The sequence below is a fragment of the Mus caroli genome, unplaced genomic scaffold (genome assembly GCF_978045245.1).
Source record: "Mus caroli unplaced genomic scaffold, Mus_caroli_1 scaffold_11, whole genome shotgun sequence".
Taxonomy (NCBI): domain Eukaryota; kingdom Metazoa; phylum Chordata; class Mammalia; order Rodentia; family Muridae; genus Mus; species Mus caroli.
Window position 1 is genome coordinate 6396527 of NW_028227266.1, and position 20841 is coordinate 6417367.

At 38.0% G+C, this 20841-nt stretch overlaps 1 protein-coding gene across 5 annotated transcripts in view; it reads right to left on the bottom strand.

The window, feature by feature from the left end:
- Positions 1–269: 269 nt before the first annotated feature.
- Positions 270–20841, bottom strand: part of Cntn5 (contactin 5) — a 1232986-nt gene continuing 1212414 nt past the window's right edge. For all 5 annotated transcript variants that reach the window (XM_021171282.3, XM_029481828.2, XM_029481826.2 and 2 more), the window contains 4 exons: positions 14787–14973; positions 14272–14384; positions 7936–8104; positions 270–2868 (listed from right to left, as the gene is read on the bottom strand). In XM_021171282.3, the coding sequence (XP_021026941.1) occupies positions 2768–2868; positions 7936–8104; positions 14272–14384; positions 14787–14973 (570 nt within the window). In that variant the 3' untranslated portion in view covers positions 270–2767. The remainder of the gene's footprint in view (positions 2869–7935; positions 8105–14271; positions 14385–14786; positions 14974–20841) is intronic.

Below are 20841 nucleotides of genomic sequence, written 5' to 3' on the forward strand. Positions count from 1 at the left end.
AAGTAAATGCTCTTTTGACCTTGGTGGCATTTCTACCTGCTGAGTCATCTACTTAGACCTTATGGAGATTTTTGAACCCAAAATAATAGTGCGTAAAGTTTTAACAAACGTTTTCCACATGAAGCTATCACGATCATAGTAACTATTCTCTGGCCTACTTGACATATTAACCTTTATGTAGCTGACAGGAGAGAAGATAGAAGTCAATAAAAACAGAATTATTTATTAAAAAGGTCTATTGTTACAAGAACAGTACACAGAACTATTATCTTACTGTGCCCTCCACATGATATATACCATTATATATAGTATATATACAGATTGTATATAACATACTTAACAGTTTGACACAGAGTCCACAGTGCCTTCAGTTACATATGCAAAACATTGGCTGTCATGAAGTGTCTCATGTTAAGGAGAACTGTTTTCTTATGGTTCAGTGTGCCCATTGTATTGTAGAAAAATACAGTCTCTGCAGTGACTTAAGACTGTGCGGTTACCATTCCACCAGAGAAAAGGTTTACTCAGTACTGTTGTTGGAAAATAATATTCCTTGACAGGAATGTTGTTTGCTTGCTACAAAATAACAAATGTGGGATACAGAAATACACATACAGTGAAAACCTGCTTTATTTTAAATAGGTTCATGATGCAAAATACTTATTTTGTGCATATTGAATAAAAATACCACACATCTCTGACTTCTGAGAGAATATAACATCAGAAATTCTATATGTGGATATTCAGGCAATTCTTTGATAATATTGATTAATTAGAATTTGCCATGTTGTGACATTTTTATTTTACTGGGTTTTGTTTTAGTAGAATTTAGTTAAGAAGTTGATTCTTAAAGTTTTTTGAGTAATCTAAATGAGAGCATCAATAAATGAAGAAAATGTCTCAATTTACCAATTATGAAAAACATATTCTTCTAAAAATATCATTCTACATTTGTTTTTCAGATGCATGATTTGTTCCTGCAGTGACACCATGCTTTGGGAAGCTCAGCTTTCGCTTTTATTGGTGAACTTCAGCCTCTCCTACTCCCCTGGATGCACATGAGAAAGGCCACGTGGTTTGATTATTCATAGGCTTGAATAGTCACTCTCTTAGTATTTACTGTAACAGTCTGTTGACTAAAATAATCTTTTTATATTGACTTTCCTTTACTAAAGAGCTCTCTGGGACAAAATTCTCTCTAAACAGAATGTGAATAACTGTTTAGAGAGTTATAGTTATGCAAAGAGTTATACTGTACCCTGAAACCCCTTTTAGGATATTCAGGATAGACTTCCCCAACTGACATTTACCTAAGCTCAGTGTTTTCATTTTGTTTGTTATTAAAGATGTAAATAAAGTTAATTGCCTTAGATCATATAAAGACAAAGCAATAGAATCTACCTTGTGTCCCTATATGAGAATTGCCCATGTAACCAGCACCTTCAGGTTCTTTCTTGAAAGTGAGGCTATCTTCAGTATCATTTCTGGATTCATCATAAGTGTGAAACGATCCTGATGTGTCCTTGTGCTCTGTGTCCTATCACACACTCAGGAAGTAGGATGATCTCACTTAGCTTGTCCATCAATTATCTCTTAGAATTAATCTAACTCCTCAAATTAGTCAATGGAGAAAGTTCCATGGAATTCAGCAATGCAGACTTTGGCTAGACCAACTGAACTGCTGTGGCCATGCTGTGTTTACACAACTCAATTTTAAGAACATCGTTGAACCTAAGAAACTCTCTTTATTACGATAGCTGGGAAACATTGGTGACATATGATAATAACACTGTCGTAAAAGTCGGAATTTTTTGTTTGAGTAATTTGCTTCATTACTTCTTCCATCAGCTTGTCTTATCCTTACAATCATTTTCATGTAGAAGAAAGTCTTGCCCTCAATTCTATGTCTGTCTTGACAGCAGGTAGAGAAATGGGTTATCCTGTCCCATGCTGTTTACATTTTTACATTAGCACCTGTGGTTTGTGCTGCTGCTGTTTTCAATAGTCATTATTTTTGTGACGTTAAACTATCTTTAGACATTACATGTGGACTGTGGTTGCTGTTAGGCCACATGTTACTCCATGGGACACAATAACTCAGTTTGTATTCACTCTCTATTTAGCTTCCTCTAATTTAAATTCCCTAATACCTTACTATAGAGCACATATACAATGGCCTATTGAAAAAAACCTTTCTTTTTTTTATTCAGTCATACAACAGCTTTTGAGAATTCTTTTACGTATTTCCCCTATCATGGACACCAATAACTGAAGGGTTTTTTTTGTATATTTCCTGCTGGTTTTGTATTGAAGCAGTGATCTAATGGGAAGTTTGAAAAACACTAGACACAAAGTCTTGAGAAGATGTTTCTTCTCTTGGGTTTGTGTTTGACTTTGAGCAGGCTATAGAGACCACCTCAGCAATGGATGGATGACACTCAGAGCCATTAAATAGAAAAATCAAATCCCAACATATTAAAAAGTTTAAGAATACATCTGACAGAAATTACCTGTGCTTACAAAATTTCATTACATACAATCTGCATATTTTATTGGACTAAGAACTGTCCTCTCCATTTACAAAATCCCCAGAGAAGCCTGATGGGTAACTCCTATTCTCCCCCAAAACTCCTGAGAGGGCACCATCTGTAGTCCCGTGTGTGTGTTCAAAGCTTTTCTCAGGAACCCAGTCTCCATTCATTCTGCGTTCTGTCTGCTGCCGCTTTCTCAAGCTAAAGCAAAGAAAACCTCACTGCATGAGTAGCTTTCACCAGGAACTGGAAGGAAGCATCAAAGCCAAGAGCAGTGTTACTGAGGACCACTTGGAGAGAGAGTGCAGGGTTGACTGAGCGCTTGTGATTTTCCCACCTGTGAACAAAAGAGAAGCCTCCAATGAAGCCACTTGTCAAATAAACGTTCTCAGGCATGATGGGCGACAGGACTGGTCCTCTGTCCCATGGCACTGCTCTGCTATGGAATAAGGCATTGTCTGAGGTCTCTGCCTTCACAAGAAAGGAGAATTTTATCTGAAAAAATGTATTGAAAAGCTAAACAACTTCTAACAAACAAACCTAACAATGAAAATGGTTGATTTTTACTAGTGGTGCACAGGTAGGAAGTATTTTAAGGGAAAGGGATGGGAATGAAATCATTGTTGTCAAGCTTAAATGGTTCAAGAACTGGAAAAAGATAATTAGTATAATGAGTATGATGAGACATGAATTCATAATATTCCACAAATAATAAAATTTAATAAAACACTTTATTTACTATAGTCATGGTTTTCAACTATTTCAGCAGAGCAAGCTTAAATTCTATCTTTCCAGAGCTGGCAAAAAAAGGGGCAATCTTGTATCTATGATTCGTACACTTAGAAGTACTTTCATGAGATCAGGTTATCACATGCAGTTGAATGAATTGAACTAACTGGTCTGAGTTGATTGATCTGAAGTGGTTTGAAAACTCATAATGCTAGTAAATTAAGAGCCATTTTAGACAGTAACTTCAGGAATATCTGTTGAAGCTAGAGCTACTTGGAAATATCAGAGTGATTGATGTGACTACATCCTATATGCCAAACATGTTAATAAACCTTTAATACATACTATCTTTCATGATCCTTATAATAGTCCTATGTGGCAATATAGCATGATCTTCCTGTTGCAGATGAGAAAAAGTACTACTCAACAGTTAGTGAAAAAAGAGCCCATGAATTTTGGGGACCATAAAGAGGAATATATGGGGTCTGCAGGGAAGAAAGGCAAGGGAGAAATGTAAATATATTATAACCTATAAACAAAAAGTATAAAGAAAATAAAAAAATGAATGTGATTAAAGTACTGGGTTGACTGACGATTTGTAGGTCTGGATGCTCCCTGGATTTTGTCTCTCAAAACAGTGACTTAGTTTTCTTTCTTGTTGCTGTGATGAAATAACCCAGACAAAAGGTGAATTAAGGAAGAAAAGCTTACAAATCTATAGTATAGTTTGCTGCTGCAGACAAGTCATGATGGCAGAAGTTTGAAATAGCTAGTCATTGTGCATGCGCAGTTGAGAGTGGAAAGACATGAGTGCATGTGTGCCTGCCTACTACTCAGCAGTCTTTCTACTCCCATACAGTCCAGGATGCCCTGCTAGAATATGGCAGGGTTACATATACATATGGTTTTATCCAATAGGCTGGGTCTTCCCACATCAGTTACAACAGGTTCCCCACAGAAATGACTATAGGATAACCTAATCTGGAAAATTCTTCATTAAAGTTATCTTTCTAAGTCATTCTAGATTATATTTAGTTGACAAAGATCATCACAGAGACTGAATCTGGGTTAAAATCTTAAGAATAAAAAAATTACCCACATTTTAAAATGGTTTTTCCAGTTATTTTGTGTGATTGGATGAGCGTAGTGACACCATGAGTGATTATATATAGTTTCGTTATAGACAAAGAGTTTGAATGTATTCCCCACATATTTCAGAGCAAAAGAATAATTTTGCTGCTAAACCATATATGCAAACATCCATGCATGCATGCAGAATGGTTAGTCTTTATCTCTTTGTCAATTTGTAACATTGATGTGACAGTAACTTCATCCTGTGCAAAATATATTGATTGTACAATGCATGACCATATGTGAGTCATAATAAGAAAATTAAGTTTGATGACAGACCTGGATAGAGTGGCATGGGCTGAAATAAATAAAACATGTCCAGTTTCCATGATGGTCTTGTGAAGTCAGCATTAATGATGCTGAGTAAAGTCTGCTAATTAGATATGTTGTCTTAACACATCCAAATAAATAAGGTGAAAGCCAACCACAAGCCAGCAGCAATGCGCATTAAGATGCATCCTGACTGGAAGCCATCCGTCTGTTTCACCTGGGCAAGGCTTTTCAACTTCTAAAACCTTTGTTTTTGACCATATAGAATGAAACCATGCCTCAGTTGGGTTTTATGTGGCTAAGTTAGATAAAATAATGAGATTTTATTTCACTGAAGTTTAGGAATTGCCCAAATAGCTATTTTCATAGGTATTACAAGTTGATTAAAACATGAATGGAAAAAATCAAAGCCTAACTTGTGACTGACCTTATTCAAATGACTCAACAGCCTCTGTGTTTAGATAAAAACGAACCTCTCCAACTCAACACAATGAAATTCTCAACTCAAAAGATGATGTATTAGATGTGAAATGTCCAAGTGGCTAGACACCAGTAGGGGAACTAAGACTGGATCTCTAGCACACTACAGAAAGCTGGGCATGGTGGGATGCATCTGTGGTTTTACTTCTGTTTTGCTATAGAGGTGGAAGCTGTGGATACTGTCAGTACCCTGTGGGAATTGCTGATAAGCCTAGGTGGCCAATACAGCAAACTCTGGGTAAAGTAAGAGATCCTGTCCTCAGAAGAATGGTGGAGCTTATGTGAGCAGCATCACATCAGGTCTGAAATATACTGTTTTTCAATAGTTATTTACAGTTTGACTTTTCCAACCTTGCTTCGCCCCTCTTCTGCAATGCTTTCCATTGGCTGAGGGAGAGTCAATTTTCTTTAGGGATGTTGCCCCATACTCCAGTAGATAACCCCTGCACAACATTGCTGCATTGAGTAGACTCAGTGGGTTTCAAAAAAGAGTACCTAATATTGGGGTGAAAAATGGAGGTAGTATGAGCTAAGGGAGGAGTTGAAAGGGGGGAATGGAAACAGGGTTTGATAATTACTTCATATTCAGATAGGAAATGCTTAAACATTGCAAAGAGAAGTTGGAGAGTGTGGTGGTGTGGATAAGAATGGCTCCCATAGGCTCATAGATTTGAATGTTTGATTACCAGTGAGTGGCACTATTTGAAAGCGTAGGAAGTGTGGCCTTGTAGAGTAGGTATGGTCTTGTTGGGGGAGTGTGTCACTTGGCATGAGCTTTGATGTTTCAAGTGGATTTGGATCTAGAACTCTCAGCCAATTCTCCATCACTGTGTCAGCCTTCACGCTTCCATGCTCCCTGCCATGATGATAAGGGACTAAGTCTCTGAAACTACAAGCAAGCCCCAATTAAATGCTCTCTTTCATAAAATTTGTCATATTCATTGTGTCTTTTCACGAGTACATGACTGAGATAGAGAGCAATAGAGGAAAATACTAAACACCAACATTGGGCCTCTAGATATATATGTGCATATGTACACATGAGCACACACACACACACACACACACACAGTGATATGAGCTAAAATGCTATGTTGGTGTTAGTAGAAGCTTGACCCTTGAGTTATCTCTCAAGCTGCTCTTGAAAATTCAGAACCTCACAGGAATGGCTTAATTGCAAATTACTCAATGTGAAGACATTATTACCAGTTTTACTGTCAAAAAAATGAATATTTATTTAAAAGAAGCATAAAATATATGATGTTTTATGTGACCTCAAGGTATGTTAATTTTTAGGTCTGGATGTCTGAGAAAGTCAGAATTTCCACTTCTTGTGAGAGTCTTTTCATTTTATGGTTTGTTGATTCATTTTTGTTTTTCAAGACAAGGTCTCTGTGTCTGGCTGTTCTGGAACTTGTTCTGTAGACCAGACTGGCCTTGAACTCAGGGATCAGCCTTCCTTTGTTTCCAGAGTCCTAGGATTAAAAAATATGTGCCACCACACCCATTTCTGTTTTTGTTTTATTTTGTTTAAAAGGACCATTTGTCGTACCATATATATAATTTACGCAGATTTCTAGATATTTTTATCATTTATACTTAACTATTATTTTAACTATTATTTGTTTAACTTATGAAACTATATATCCTCTCTCTCTCTCTCTCTCTCTCTCTCTCTCTCTCTCTCTCTCTCTCTCTTTCTACCTACCTACTTCTCTTCTCTTAATCTATATCTTCCCTCAGAGATTTGAGGTGGTTAGATTACTGAAGATATGACTTGTCCTTTCTCTTAAATTTACCAATATATGGCCCCTAAAAATGGGGAATTTTATTCTTTAAAAGTATACAATTTTTATTTGTGGTCTGGGAATTTCATGCGCACATTCAATGTATGTTGCTCACATTCCCTCTTTTCAAAGGAGGGGCCTAAGGTTGTGCTGGGTGCACAGGCTCTTCTCAGTCACACTCCATGCTTTTTGAATGGTAAACTTTCAGTCTGGAATTTGGATTAATCAAGCACTGTGTCAAGAGCTTTCCTTCAAAGTCCAGGGTTACTCTTTCCTCGGCTCTATTTGCTATCATTCTCTGTCTGAGTCATCAAAATAAAATCATGAACACTGCCTTTGGCTTGTTTCTATGTGATGAATGTATTCATGAGATAAGCCACAGACAGAGCCTTCTGTGGCATCACGAGGCATGCCCTTTGCTTTTGAAATTGCAGACAAATAAATCATTATACACTCACCCATTACATGGTAACAGTAATGAAGACTGCAATATGTCATAGGTTTAGAACTCAATAAATATTAGTTTTAAAATATAAAATACTTCCCTGTACGTTCCCTTTCTAAATTTTTTTTTTTTTTTTTTTTGGTTTTTCGAGACAGGGTTTCTCTGTGTAGCCCTGGCTGTCCTGGCACTCACTTTGTAGACCAGGCTGGCCTCGAACTCAGAAATCTGCCTGCCTCTGCCTCCCAATACGTTCCCTTTCATTTCATAGAATAATCATGCTAATAGAGATGCAGGTATACTAAACAACTTTTAAAAGCCAAGTGGCTAGTTATTACTTAGCCCAGGTTAGGCAAAGAACTTTATAAACAGTGTGTACTGATGAAAACATCACCTGCTTTCTAGTTTGCAGGTGTCATTTATGCTGATTGCAGAATGGCATGGAATTCAAAGAAGAAAAATACCTAAAAATTTTCTGAATTCTGCCATCCTTCAATATCAAAAAGATTTAGGACCTCCAGTGTCAGTGAAGTCTACTAAAGTGAGCCTGCTATGTTGAACTTACCTGAATATGAAGGTACCTTGATTTGGGAGCTAGCTGTTCCATCTCCTCCTTCACTGTACGCTCGAACTTCAATAATGTAGACTCCAGCCTCAGGTAGAGGCACTACTGCTTGAGGTTTCTGTGTCTCAATAACTTGACCTTTGCTGTGACCCTCTTGCCTATAAAAAACCTGTGGGCAATAACAGAGGCTTGAATTATTTGTTATTCAGTTGGACATTGTAAATATTTCTTCACTGACTACTATACATTACACTCTGAGTTAGGTACTGCACTCCACTGCTTTGACACATGAGCAAATGTGCTGCAGATATAACACACTGAGCCAGAAGTATATGTAGGGGCACAGGTAATGCAGAAAGAGAGTATTACCTGTGTAGATTCAAGGGAAGAAGTTGAAGTGCCTAAGCTCAGTGTTTGAAGATAAATTGAAAGCAGACATGGTGGTTCACACCAGTAATCCTTGTATTTGAGAGAGCATGGCAGAAAAATTGTCCTTAGTTCAAGGCCATCCTGATCTACAGCAACTCAGTAAAATAACAATAACTAAAATATCTACAAATACATACAGAATTTACCAGATGAAGATTTCCAGATATAAGAGATGATTGAAAATAAGGAAAAAATACCCTCTTAAATAAGAAGGCATGGTATTCTTGAAATGGATAGGACACATGAAAAACAGAACTAGATTAGAGAAGTAGGTAGTAAGAAGTCACGAATAAAAGTTGAAGCCTTCTCATTAAAACCTAGCACAGGAGCTGATGCTCTCCCTGCTCATGGTGGTCCCTCTAAAATCAGTGACACAATTAGCAGTGACAATTGAGGGTGACATGTACTAGAAGACAACATGAGCTTGGAGACACAGCAAGGCACAGGATGACATGGAAGCTCCCCAAATGGAAAGTATAAGGAGAAAGTTGCTAAACATTTAAAATAAAATGCTAAATGTAGGAAATGACCATGAGAGTCAAAATTTTACTCTCTCTCTCTTTTTTTTAATTTTAGCAGAGGTTTTATACTGATTAAATTGCATTCGGATGACAGGGGGTTAAGAGTTAATTTTGACATGTGTCCATAATTTCACAATTCAAAACACTTGGATAGAGAACAGAAACACAAATCTGGACACAATATTGTCCTGTTGTTCACATAACTGAGGCTACAGAGGCCGTGAGATCCTTCATAAAGGTTGTGGCTAACTAGGATGGGGAATTCCTTAGGTGGTTGGTTCATTGGTTATTTTCGAACTGTTTAGTATGCTATGCTCTTATGCTTTTGCCTCCAATAATAGTCTATTATGGTGGGAAGGGTATAATCACCAAACAGCAGCACTTAAGATACACTAATGCATTTTTATTCATTCCCATTGTTTGTATGCATTTTCATAATTATTGGTGTTGTGATTGCCTTGCCTAATGGGAATAGCAGTGGTTTTGTCATTATGCAAATATGGATTCAAAACAATCTTCTCTGAAGCCAAACTAAACCAATACCCCAATCTACCTGACTGGGTAAATTACTGACCTATCCCAACCCAAATCCACTCTTTGTTTGTAGAAATAGTACCTACTATTTCATAATTTTCTCAGGAGAGCAGAAAGGGCAAAAGCATATGACAAAAATCAAGCATGGGACCTGATCACACAAGATAGTAAGAGAAACTCAGCTCTATCACCACAATTGTTGACTGCTATGTAACATTGTTTAAATGTCATGTTCTTGAAGCAAAATAAATCACACACATATGCACACACACACACACACACACACACACACAAACACAAACACTCAAGTTCATATAGAAAACATGGTTTGATTTTGAACTAGCTTGCATGCGACAAAATAAACCCTAGAAAAATCAAACTTTTGGGTGAGCAGGGTGAAATGTTCAGGTTTGTGTGCATATGAATGCAGAAGCAAGAGGTCAACCTGGCGTGTTATTTTCCAAGAGCTGTCCATGTGCCATCTTTTTTGAGACATAGTAATTCACTGGGACTACAGGCTCACATATGCAGATGGGCTACCTGACTATCAAGGTCCAAGGTGTCATATCCTTTGACCCATTAAGTCTCTGTTGAAATAGAGAAATATGGGTGTGGGTGTTCCAATTTCATCAGATGTGAAAGAACTCTCAGGGCACAAAGCTCTCAGGTAACAGAAGGTCTTAGCTCACAACTAAATTGTGAAAGCAAGAGAAAATCTCAATGTACATTGATGGGCCATTTGTAATTAGTAAATTTTGTAACTGATTAGTGCTTACACTTCCTAGCTATGAATCAGTTTGGAAAGTAGAGACAGAAATATATAGTAAAGGGGACTTTAATCTAGAAAAAAAAAAAAAAGAAAGAAAAGACTTTCTAGGCACAGTCAGAAAGTGATAAATGTTTGTCTTCTGAGTCATAGCATGGGGCTCTTGCCCTGAATTCATTCAGACAGCCTGAGTCTACTCTGAGTATAATTTTCTGGGGAGAAAGGAGGACTTTGTAAGATCAAAAGTCCCACTCTCAATTTCCTTAAATACCAAGATACCTCTAACTTGAATTTTCCAAGAATGCCAGAAGGAAACTCTGGTTTAATAGTTTAGCGTGGCATTACATGATCCCGTAGAAAGGAAAATGTCTAGTGTGTTCTACTTTGTAGATCTTCCATGTTTATGGGCAGATGGTATGTCAAGACCCTGGTATCACTCTCAGCCTGGTTATAAACTTTCTGGAATAGAGCTAGAATCACACAGGAGGTATTGCTCCCCATTCCTTCTGAGTACCACTTATGTTTGCATGCACTTGCCTGCAGATGTCTAACCACAGTATGGAGACCCATGCCCAGACTGAGTTATTCTCAGAGTCATGTTCCAAGTGTGTGTTCTCTAGGTTACATCTCTTTGTTCATGTTCTTAGTTATTGTTTCCTGCTATATTTGTTTTATGGTGCCTGTGTCAGGAGAATACTGCACTATGCCCACTGAATAATGGGAAGCCTTCTTATCAAGGGTCTTTTTGTGTCCACAGTTTTCCTGAGCTAGCGGAAGTTTTAATAAGGCTTAATTGCAAAAGAGTGAGTGGGAAGTCTGACTCCACATGTTATTGGCAGCTTCCTTTATCCAGCTCTTTTCCCTCAGGAATTTAAGGGTGTGTAATTCATTGAAGAAAATGAAAATAAAAATGACATTTCACAACATGTTCCTACTTTTGTGCATGTATACAACTAAAATGAGCTATGTTGGAGGCTCTTCCCCAGCAAGAAGATATTCTAAAGTGACAGTGTGGTCCTCACCAATAGAAAATAGGAATTGTCAGTTTCTATTATTATTATCCTTAACATTTTCCCCCTTAGTAGTGTAGTCTCCTCCAATAAAAAAAATAGCAACTATATTTCAATATAGGTTTCTTAAACACCAAATTATTTTGTATAAATTATCTAATCCTTAAGATAATGGTGTAGCATAAATAATGCTAATGCCATTTTTACCAGTTTTAACTGACGAAAATGAAACTCAGAAGTTTAAGAATATTATTCAAAATTATGCAAGTAAGATTTGAACTGAAGTCTGTCTGACTTGACTTATCGTTATCTGTTATAATCGTTATCTGTCACATCCCAACACATAGCGAAGTCATGCTGAAAAAGACAAATATTGGATACTAGCCATAAACAAGATAATTGTGTGAGATGTTTCTGGCTGAGTTGAAATTACTGAACTTATCCAGCTCTTCTAAGGGTGTTGAGGATGAGTGTTCTTGTCTTCACGATGCTCCACATTGCTGGGAGATTCCTCATGGCATCCAAAGTATAGGGGTTGAACAAATACAAACACACTGGGCTAGATGGTAGCAAAGAGATCTGAGTGTCATTGGGCATGCTGGTTGATTTAATTGCTAATTTGACACAACCCGGAATCACCTGGGAAGGGAGTCTCAATAAGTAATTATCAAGTTCAAGCTTGCCTGTGGACATATTGATGGGGGGTTTTCTTGGTTGTTAATTGATGTTGAAAGATCCAACCAATTCTGGGCTATACTATTCTTCAGGCAAGAATTTCTGTTACTGAAATATATATACATATATAAATATATATGTGTGTGTATATATATATATATATATATATATCGAAACAATGTACCTGAAAGAAAGCAAACAGGAAGGATCCACAAATATATTTTCTCTGGTTTTAAGTGTGGATATGATGGTTCAAGTTTCTGCTTTGGCCTGTCCTTTACAGTAGAATTAGGAGCTCCAGACTCACTTTCTTCTTTAAGTTGCTTCTGTTTGGTATTGTATAACAGCCCCAGAAATGAGATGGAACTAGAATACTTGGGGAATTGTACACCCAGCTCAACATAGTCTCTTTAGCCATTTAGAACTCAGGCTCTCTGGAGGAGCGCTTAAGATACCAACCTTCTAGGTAGTCATGTGAGCTTTGTGTTTGTATCATGTGTTTTCAAGCATTCTACATTGCTTTTCTAATTTGCAAGGTTGTTTGTCTATTTCTTATGCTGTTAGATTTGTTCTTTAATGGTCTGCCAGTACTCTTAAAATACTTTCCCCTTATTATTAAAGAGTATACCTGCTTTGAAGGGTGAGTTCAAAGGATGTGGTCTCTTAGTGGAAGATGTGAAAATAGGAGAGCTTATGGAAGGATCCAGAAAATGATCCAACCACCTCCTCAAAAGATGAAATTGTATATGTCTGAGGATTAGAGTCAGTGCTGAGTATGTGTATGTGTTTCAGTGTGAGACTGTCTGTGATCAATATTATTTTCAGTTAAGAAACACTGTAAGTTGCTTTTTGTATTAGTAGAAAATGGCTTTACACATATTCATGAATATATATGGATATATATTCTATTTGTAAATGTGTCTGTTGTAAGTTTAAGACTTCTACTACTTTATGCACAAAATATGTCAGTATTTTTGGTTGAAAACCAAAATCATAATGGTTGTTAGCCTAAATATTGACATGAAAAAAATTTCAAACCTATCATAAATAATATTCAACTGGTAATTCTGCACAGAATTCAATGTTAAACTCTGATGATATGAAACAGAAGTTAGAAATTAGGACACATCAACCCATATGTCGTATATATTTTTAAACAAAGTTGTTTGTCAGGTTGTGTAGAGATTTTCACGCCAGACTGCCTATAAATCCAAGGCAAGATACCCATGAAATGTGTCCTTTTGTAGCCCGATGTTTCTCTATGCAATCCTTCCTATTTGATGTGCTCGCCTTAGTACTTTACTCTTCTGTTTTATTTTTGTTTTTAACAGAAAACCATCCTGTTCAGTTTTAGAGGCCCAGGTTTTGTCATCTGCCAACAAAGTTTACATTCCAGGGTCCTGCAGGTGCTACAGGGCTGTGTGCATTCAGACTGAATTCAGGATCCTGTTGTTTTATTCTACTCTTTTCTTTCAGATGCCTTGTGGTTTTGGAACTGAGTTTGGCTGTTGCCTCCCACACCACAGGCAAGCATTCATTCTTAGACAGACACAATACAATCAAAAGGTCTTTCATATGATCCAGTTGTCTGGCATGGATTTGCCAAAAGTATGTCTCTAAGTTGAGACATCTCAGAGATAATTGCATATCAGTGATGCTATCCATGCTAGATAAATTATGGAAACAATTTAGATGTGCAACATCAGAGGACTGGATCAGGGAAATACATGCAATGAAATTTCCTTTTCTCTATGTCGTTTGCAGGAAAATGGATGCCACTAGAACAAATTGTGTTAAGCAAGTTAAGCCAATTGCACAAAGACAAATGCCGTATTTCCTTCCCATTCGTGGGTCATAGAGTCTTCTATAAAAATATAAAACAAAATAAAAAACCATGAATGTATATATGAAAATAAATTAGAAGTAGAATTGTTTAAGGCAGTGGTTCTCCACTAGGGTAGCATGACCCCTTTGAGGGTAAAATGACCTTTCACAGAGGTCACATATCAGATATTCTGCATACAAAATATTTACTTTGTGATTTATAAGAGTAGCTAAATTAAAGTTATGAGGTAGAAACGGAAAAATAGCTTTATAGTTGGACAGGTGTCACAACAGCATGAGGAATTGTATTAAAGGGTCAGCCTTAGGAAGGTTGAGAGCTGGTGAAGGGGAACAGAAAGAGCCAATGAGAAAGGAATAGGTGAGAAAATGGACACTGATGGTAAAAGGAAAAAGGCTCAACCTATTACACATATCTATTCGAGCTAACACAACTAAGAAGAAAAGCAAAGACTTAGCAGTCAATTTTTGATGTCTCATTCACGTCCCCCCACTCCAATCCCCAATCACAGCCACAGTTCTGAGATATATGTTGTTCCAAGAATGAAGAGACACTAACCTTGTAACCCATGACTTCAGACTCATTGGCTAGGGGTCTGACTGGCTCCCAGTCTAGGGAAACCTGGGAGCCCTGCTGCTCCCACCGGAGGTTGCCAGGCGGCTCCCTAGGGGCTGCAAGATAAACACACCAAAGTGAACCACTAGCTGAAAAGCCTTTCTTCCTTTCAGTCCTGAGGATTCCTGCCTTCCATGTGCCTGGTAGTTGGCTGGCTCCATAGGCTTCCCTCCAGCTGGAATCAGAGGAGGGGGGTTTTGCTCCAGGAGTGTCATTTTTAATAGCTACTCCACTGAGCTTTTGAACTTGAATCCTTTTATCTCCCTTCTGTGTCAAAATCGCTTAGCCTTGTTTCACAGGATGATAACCTTTACAGACTGGGAATGGGAAAAATTTTTGAGCTGGTTTTGGAATTCAGATCTGAGCTCTGAAACAAGGCTCCCTTCTCTGCTTATTATGCACTTTGCATCGCTTCTGATCATGTGGCTTTCAAACAAACAAAATCCCAGGTCACTTACGGTGCCTCTTTGTGGTGGCGCTTGCTTCCCTGCTGGGTGGCCCATAGCCGGCTCCATTGTAAGCCCTGACTGTGAGGTGATAGAGTGTGTTGCCTTCCAATCCCGTCAACATGACGAATGACTCATTCCCTCTGGTTCGGACTGTTTCTACGGAGTCTTCTGGCTCGGTATCTTTCCAGTAACTAATCTGTCAACACATTATAACAAGACAAATTAATTTTAAAATTTCCCCGGGATTGTGACTGCCTGACATACTTACCCTATTTCCCTCCTGCTCACCATCCCCTCCACCCACCCACGTTGCTAGAGATCAAATCCCTGAAAGAAATTGCCTCTGAACCCCTCAATTTACAGCCCTAAGCTGTAACGCCCCTAAATGCCTTGATTTCCCCTCTGAGTGTACTGTATTTTGGGAGTGCTACCGATACCAAAACACGTTCTGGTGTTAAAGAAGAATCAATCCAGGATGGAAGAACAATTTACCAGGAAACAATGGAGAAATTATCTGGAAAACCATTACTTTGAAATACCAAATGAAGGTAAATTACAGCATCTTACATTAATTAAACAAAGTGTAATTAGAACACCCATGATGCCTTGGAGTGGGTTAAGTGGACTGAAATTGTGCTAGGTATGGAAAGGGGTCACACTGCAGCTGTTTAGGGCTCAGTTTGCTTGACGATCATTTATCTTTCCTCACTGATGTGACTCTGGTCAACTCTACTCCTTTGATACAATAGCGATGTTCTCCTGTGATGCTCTCCTCAGAACTTAACCTCTGTTAGTGGCTAACAGAACTTTAGCTGTCAAAGTTCAACAGGATATGATTCAAAAATGGCAGGGAAGGTATTACAGCCGCAGCAGGCAGCATCCTGAAAGATTATGCTCCAGACACATCTTAATTATGGTTATGGCAATGCCTCACCCGCATCCATCCTGTCTTCCTTCTGATGCACTGGCTTCTGTGCAGTTGAGAAGACCAGATGGCATTTTCTAGATTCTATTTTAGCTAAACTTGCTGGTCTGAAATGTGCGCAATGAGGAGTTACTTGGAATCTGGAGATTTTCTCCAGCATCTCTCCACTGGCTGTGGCATAGGAAGCCACTAAAGACTGTGATCTTAGTAAGGAACCTGAGCATCACTGTGGCATCTTGGGGACCTGAGCCAGTCTAGATGCTGGCTCAGGGAAGAAGCAAAAGAAAAGAAAGAAGACATTTATAGAATGCCACTGCAGTCTTTCCTGTTCCTTTTCTTCTTTTCACATGTGTATGGTATGTATGCCTGTGTGAAGGCATATTTGCATACATGTGGAGGCTCATGGTTAGTTTCAGGAATCGTCCTTGATTCCTCTTTATGTTACTCTTTGAGGCAAGGTATTTCTCTCAAATATTGAACTCATCAACTAGCTTGTCTTGCTAGGAAGCATGAGATCTGGGAGTCTGCTGTCTGCTGGAATTACTGTTGTATCACCACATACACCTGGCATTTACATTGCTTATGGGAATCCAAGATCTGCTCTTTTCGCTGCTACAGGCAGCACTTTTACTATGGAGTTGTCACTGTAGACCATCACTTAGACATAGACAACACCTTGTATTGTTTTGAACATGCTTAATAATATGAGCTAATGCTGCTTCCTCATCTCTAATACAGCAGTGTGAGTGTTTTCTAATCGATGCAAGCAACTTTGGTGCCCAGTGTGACTGATGAGGGTTCTTTTGAGTTTCCTCTTTGGAGATCAGTGCATCAGTTGTTTTTCTTCCTGTTGTGATTAAAATACCTGTTAAGAAGCACCTTAAGTAGAGAAGAGTTTATTTAGGCTTCAAAACTTAGAATTTCAACAGGATATGGCTCAGAATGACAGAGAAGGCATGCTAACTGCTGGGGGCAGCATCTAGTCACATTGCCTCAGGTAGTTAGAAACTAGGAAGAAAGCAGAGCTGTAAAACTTCAAGCCCCCACCCTCAGGGACCTGCTTCCTCCAGTGAGGTGCCACCTCCTGAAGGTCCCACATCCTCCTAACAGTGCTGGGAACAGAGTAGTCACACAGAAAGACTGGGAAACTTCATACTTCAGCAGGGAATGCCTGTAGTTTTGTCTGTAGACATGACACTGCATGGCCATCATATACCTTCCTTGTTACACTGAGGCTTTTGGTCACTATCTGTTGACTGGGTCTGTGCAGATGCAAAGTACACAGAGACAGAACATATAAGTTGTCACACTATTCTTCAGTGTAGTGCTTTTCTTTGCTGATAGAAAACCAACCTTTTTATTTCTAAGGCTCTCTTTCAGTCTGGGTGCTGCCACACTTTGAGTTTGGCCACTTGAAGCTGGAGCATGTGGTATGATGCCAGAAGTGAGCAGAAGGGTAAAGCATTGCCCTTTCTTTGCCAGCAGAGACATGAAGGCGCTTTTTTTCTTCTTTCTTCTTCCCAGCAGTCTTAACACATGTCTTGTTGCTCAGTCCCTGGCTTGATGTGGCTCAAGAAGTAGGCATATTGCTTGTACGTTGCTAATTCAAATCAGAGCAGACTCAGATACATTCTGGGTCTGGCAGTCATCACAGGGAACTTGAGATGAGGATGGCTTCCTTGGCATCACACAGTAGTAATCTCTAGTTATGACCTCCTAGTTAGCTTCTGGCCTTGATGGCTTGCTTTGAAAATCATAAGCTTTGTGTTTTGTATTTCTAGAGTTTGTTCTTGAAAGCCATTCTTGAGCAATCACACTGCATATGCTGCCTCACTTTTGCTAACTGTTTTCATACAATACACCTTGCTTAAAGGAGAGTTACCAGTTCTCCACAATTGAGCCCTGGTTGACATATATGTAAAGAATTCTAATTTATATATAAAAGAGGGGTAGTAAAATGATATCATCGTTTTAACCAATCTTCCCACAGAATTGGAAGAGAATACAGTCAAGTGAGTGAACTTCAGAAAAGTAGTTTTCTAAAACAGGAAGTCCCCATTCTATATTTCATACACTGCTGGCCCCACTATTCCCTATTCCGAAGACAACTTGTCTTTCTTGGACTCTGAGAATATTTGAACGGAAGAAAAAGTCCAAGTTATTTTCAAGCTGTGAAGTTGGCTGGAATGTTGCTAGTTGAATGAACGCTCATTTTTCTTTTCCTGTAATGCATTTGATTCCCTGGCTTCTGCCTCAATGTCTCTTAATGAGTTACATTATTTTAAATATAATTAAGTATGTTTTGATATAGTTGAATGATTAAATTAAGCAAATTGCAGATTTATAAAAATACAAATTTTGGATTTCTAAAAATTGGATGTAGGTTTAATATTTGGAGTAATCATTATAAAATCAAACATCTCAAGTAAAATAACAAATGCATGTGCTGATAAACTCATGAAAGAAAAAATTCTGTCCACCTGAACCAACACCTCATGCTTTAGATTCCCCAGAGAGAAATCTAGAAGTTGAGGCATGCTCTCTCTCCCTCAAACCCAATATCAGTCATCTGACAAATCTCTTTTTCTGCCTTTCAGAACTGGAATTACAGGTGGGTATCACACCCACCTGGTATAGGCTGTATTTGGGGATCTGAACTCCAATCCTTATTCTTATGTGGCAGGTGCTCCAACCACTGAGCAACTCCTCAATGCCACTAACTTTGACTTTTGATTAAAGTATTGCTGTGGCTAGCTCACAGCAGATTTTTTTTTTTTTTTTTGTATTCCATATCATCCTAATTCCCTAGACTAGATCCCAGAAGTGGGATTATGAACTTAAAAGTTAGAACAAAATAAAGCTTTCTAATATAAAAAATGACCTATTACATTTCAAAGAATTTGAACATTCTTTTGTTTTCAACGGAAATGCATAAACATAAAACATTTTCCATATTGCTACAAGCCCAAGGCAGACTGTGGCTTTGAAGTCAGAGGTTTATATTTAAACCTTGTGTTTGGTGTGTGTAAGGTGCATATGAGACAGTTTTCTTAGCATCTTTTGATTGTTTTAAATTTTATTATTTTGATCTTTTGTATTTTATCATGTTAAAATATCTACTTCATAAATAAGTGACATTCAGCTTTGTTAGTGTCAAGCAGAAATAAGGATTTTGTTGTTGTTGTTTAGTGTTTGAGGTTTGAGTTTTTGTTCACGTTTTTAGATATTTCTTTTGCAAATATTTTACCCTCTCTGCAACTCTGAGCTCACTAACCCAAATTCTTTTGTCCTTCACATCTGGCATCTCCTCTGTGTTGTTTTAAAAAAAAAAACACACATTTTTCTTGCACCTTTACTCTGTATTCTGAGATGACTTCTTAGGTTTTTACTTTGAAGCATCAGTTTATGTATCTAGCAGTATTGGGCCAGTGGTTAAGAGCACTGGATGTATTCCAGGGGATGCAGTTTCCAGAACCTACATGGCAGTGTGTAACCATTTTAAATTCTAGTTCTAGGGAATCTAATGCTCTCCTTTAGCTTTTCTGTGCACCAGGCATACATGCAACACGGGCAAAACTCCTATACACGGGAAATAATGAAAACATTTAAAAATATTTAGTAGTATTAACTTTGTATCTTACTGTTTCTAATGAGTATTTTATTTGACTATTTGGGTCCTGATTTTGAATGTGTTTTCTTCATAACCTGAGATGCTGTTTAAGTATAGAAAAGACTGTTCTCACTCATTTCCTGTAAACCAAGAACCATGAGCCTAGTGTTTTTCTTCTGGGTTAAAGCTTATTATCAACCTACCATCTATCTACCTATCTATCTATGTAACCTACCTGTTGCTATCATCTAACTTTTATGTATCATCTTGCCATATAACCTCTGTCTATCTCTATCTATCTATCTATCTATCTATCTATCTATCTATCTATCTATCTATCATCTATCTTTCAGCCTATCATCAATCAAATGTCTCATTTTGTGTCTATAATACATGTATCATGTATATATTCATCAGCCTATCACCTGGAAATACAGTCTGTCAATATTTATCTAACACCACATATCTCTATCATCAATCAAAAAGAACTTTTCATGCCAAAGAGTATGCTCGGGAAACACACATACAAGTAACATTAAACAATCTGAGCAGGTTATATTTAGGGATATATGTATATACATAATCATATACAGTACACGCAACAACAATTAGTGTAAAAAAGATAATAAATTTAAAGAAGAGAATTGAAGGATATATGGGAGAGTTTGCAGAAAGGAAAAGGAAGGGAGAAATGTAATTATACTATAATTTCAATTATAAAATAAACCCATTTATAAAAAATAAATATTTTTGAATTAAAGAAAGCACTTCACCAGTTCATTTATTATTTCCTTAGATTTTTGCCATCTTATATAATTACCAGTGTGATGTACCCTACTCATCTTAAAGCCATCAAGTATCTAAGGAAGATTTGAAGGCTTTCTTGATGGGGAGACTGCACCTGTGAGCTGGTTGCAGTGATGGTTGCAGTGAGTTATGCAGGTTGGTGTCAGATGCCTGACTGCCCCACAAGCCCCCACTATTTTCCCCCTGGAACAAAGAAAAGTCTCCTGAGGTCTGAGCTGAGACACAAAGCTTCATGTGCCTGCGTGCAGTTTGTTTCAGTGAAGCAAAGATAAAGTAGAGGGAGGCCAGAGGCTATTACATTGCTTGCTTGGACCTAGAAAATAGGATTTTGAGAGTGGGTCATTGCACAAAGATGAAGGGAAAGGAAAACATACAAAGCTCTGTGGCAATTTTACTTGATGCCGCTTGCTGCAATGGCAATGAGGTTGTCTTTTTCCTCAGGACTTCATGTGCAGTTTAAGGGGAACTAGGAACAGCTCGGTTTATATAATTCCAGATGATCCACTAGTGTTGCTAAATCTAACAGTCATGATTAACGGAAACTGAGGTTAGAAGGCAGATATTTCTGTGCCAATCTATTGATTGCTCACCTGAACCACTGTTTAAAAACACTCTAACCTTTCCTTGACCAGTGCTAAAATTACCTCTGTATGTGCCTTTGGCTTACGCAACATTCAACATCAGTATGGCCTTCTATCGAGATCTATAGAGTCTCAGACCAA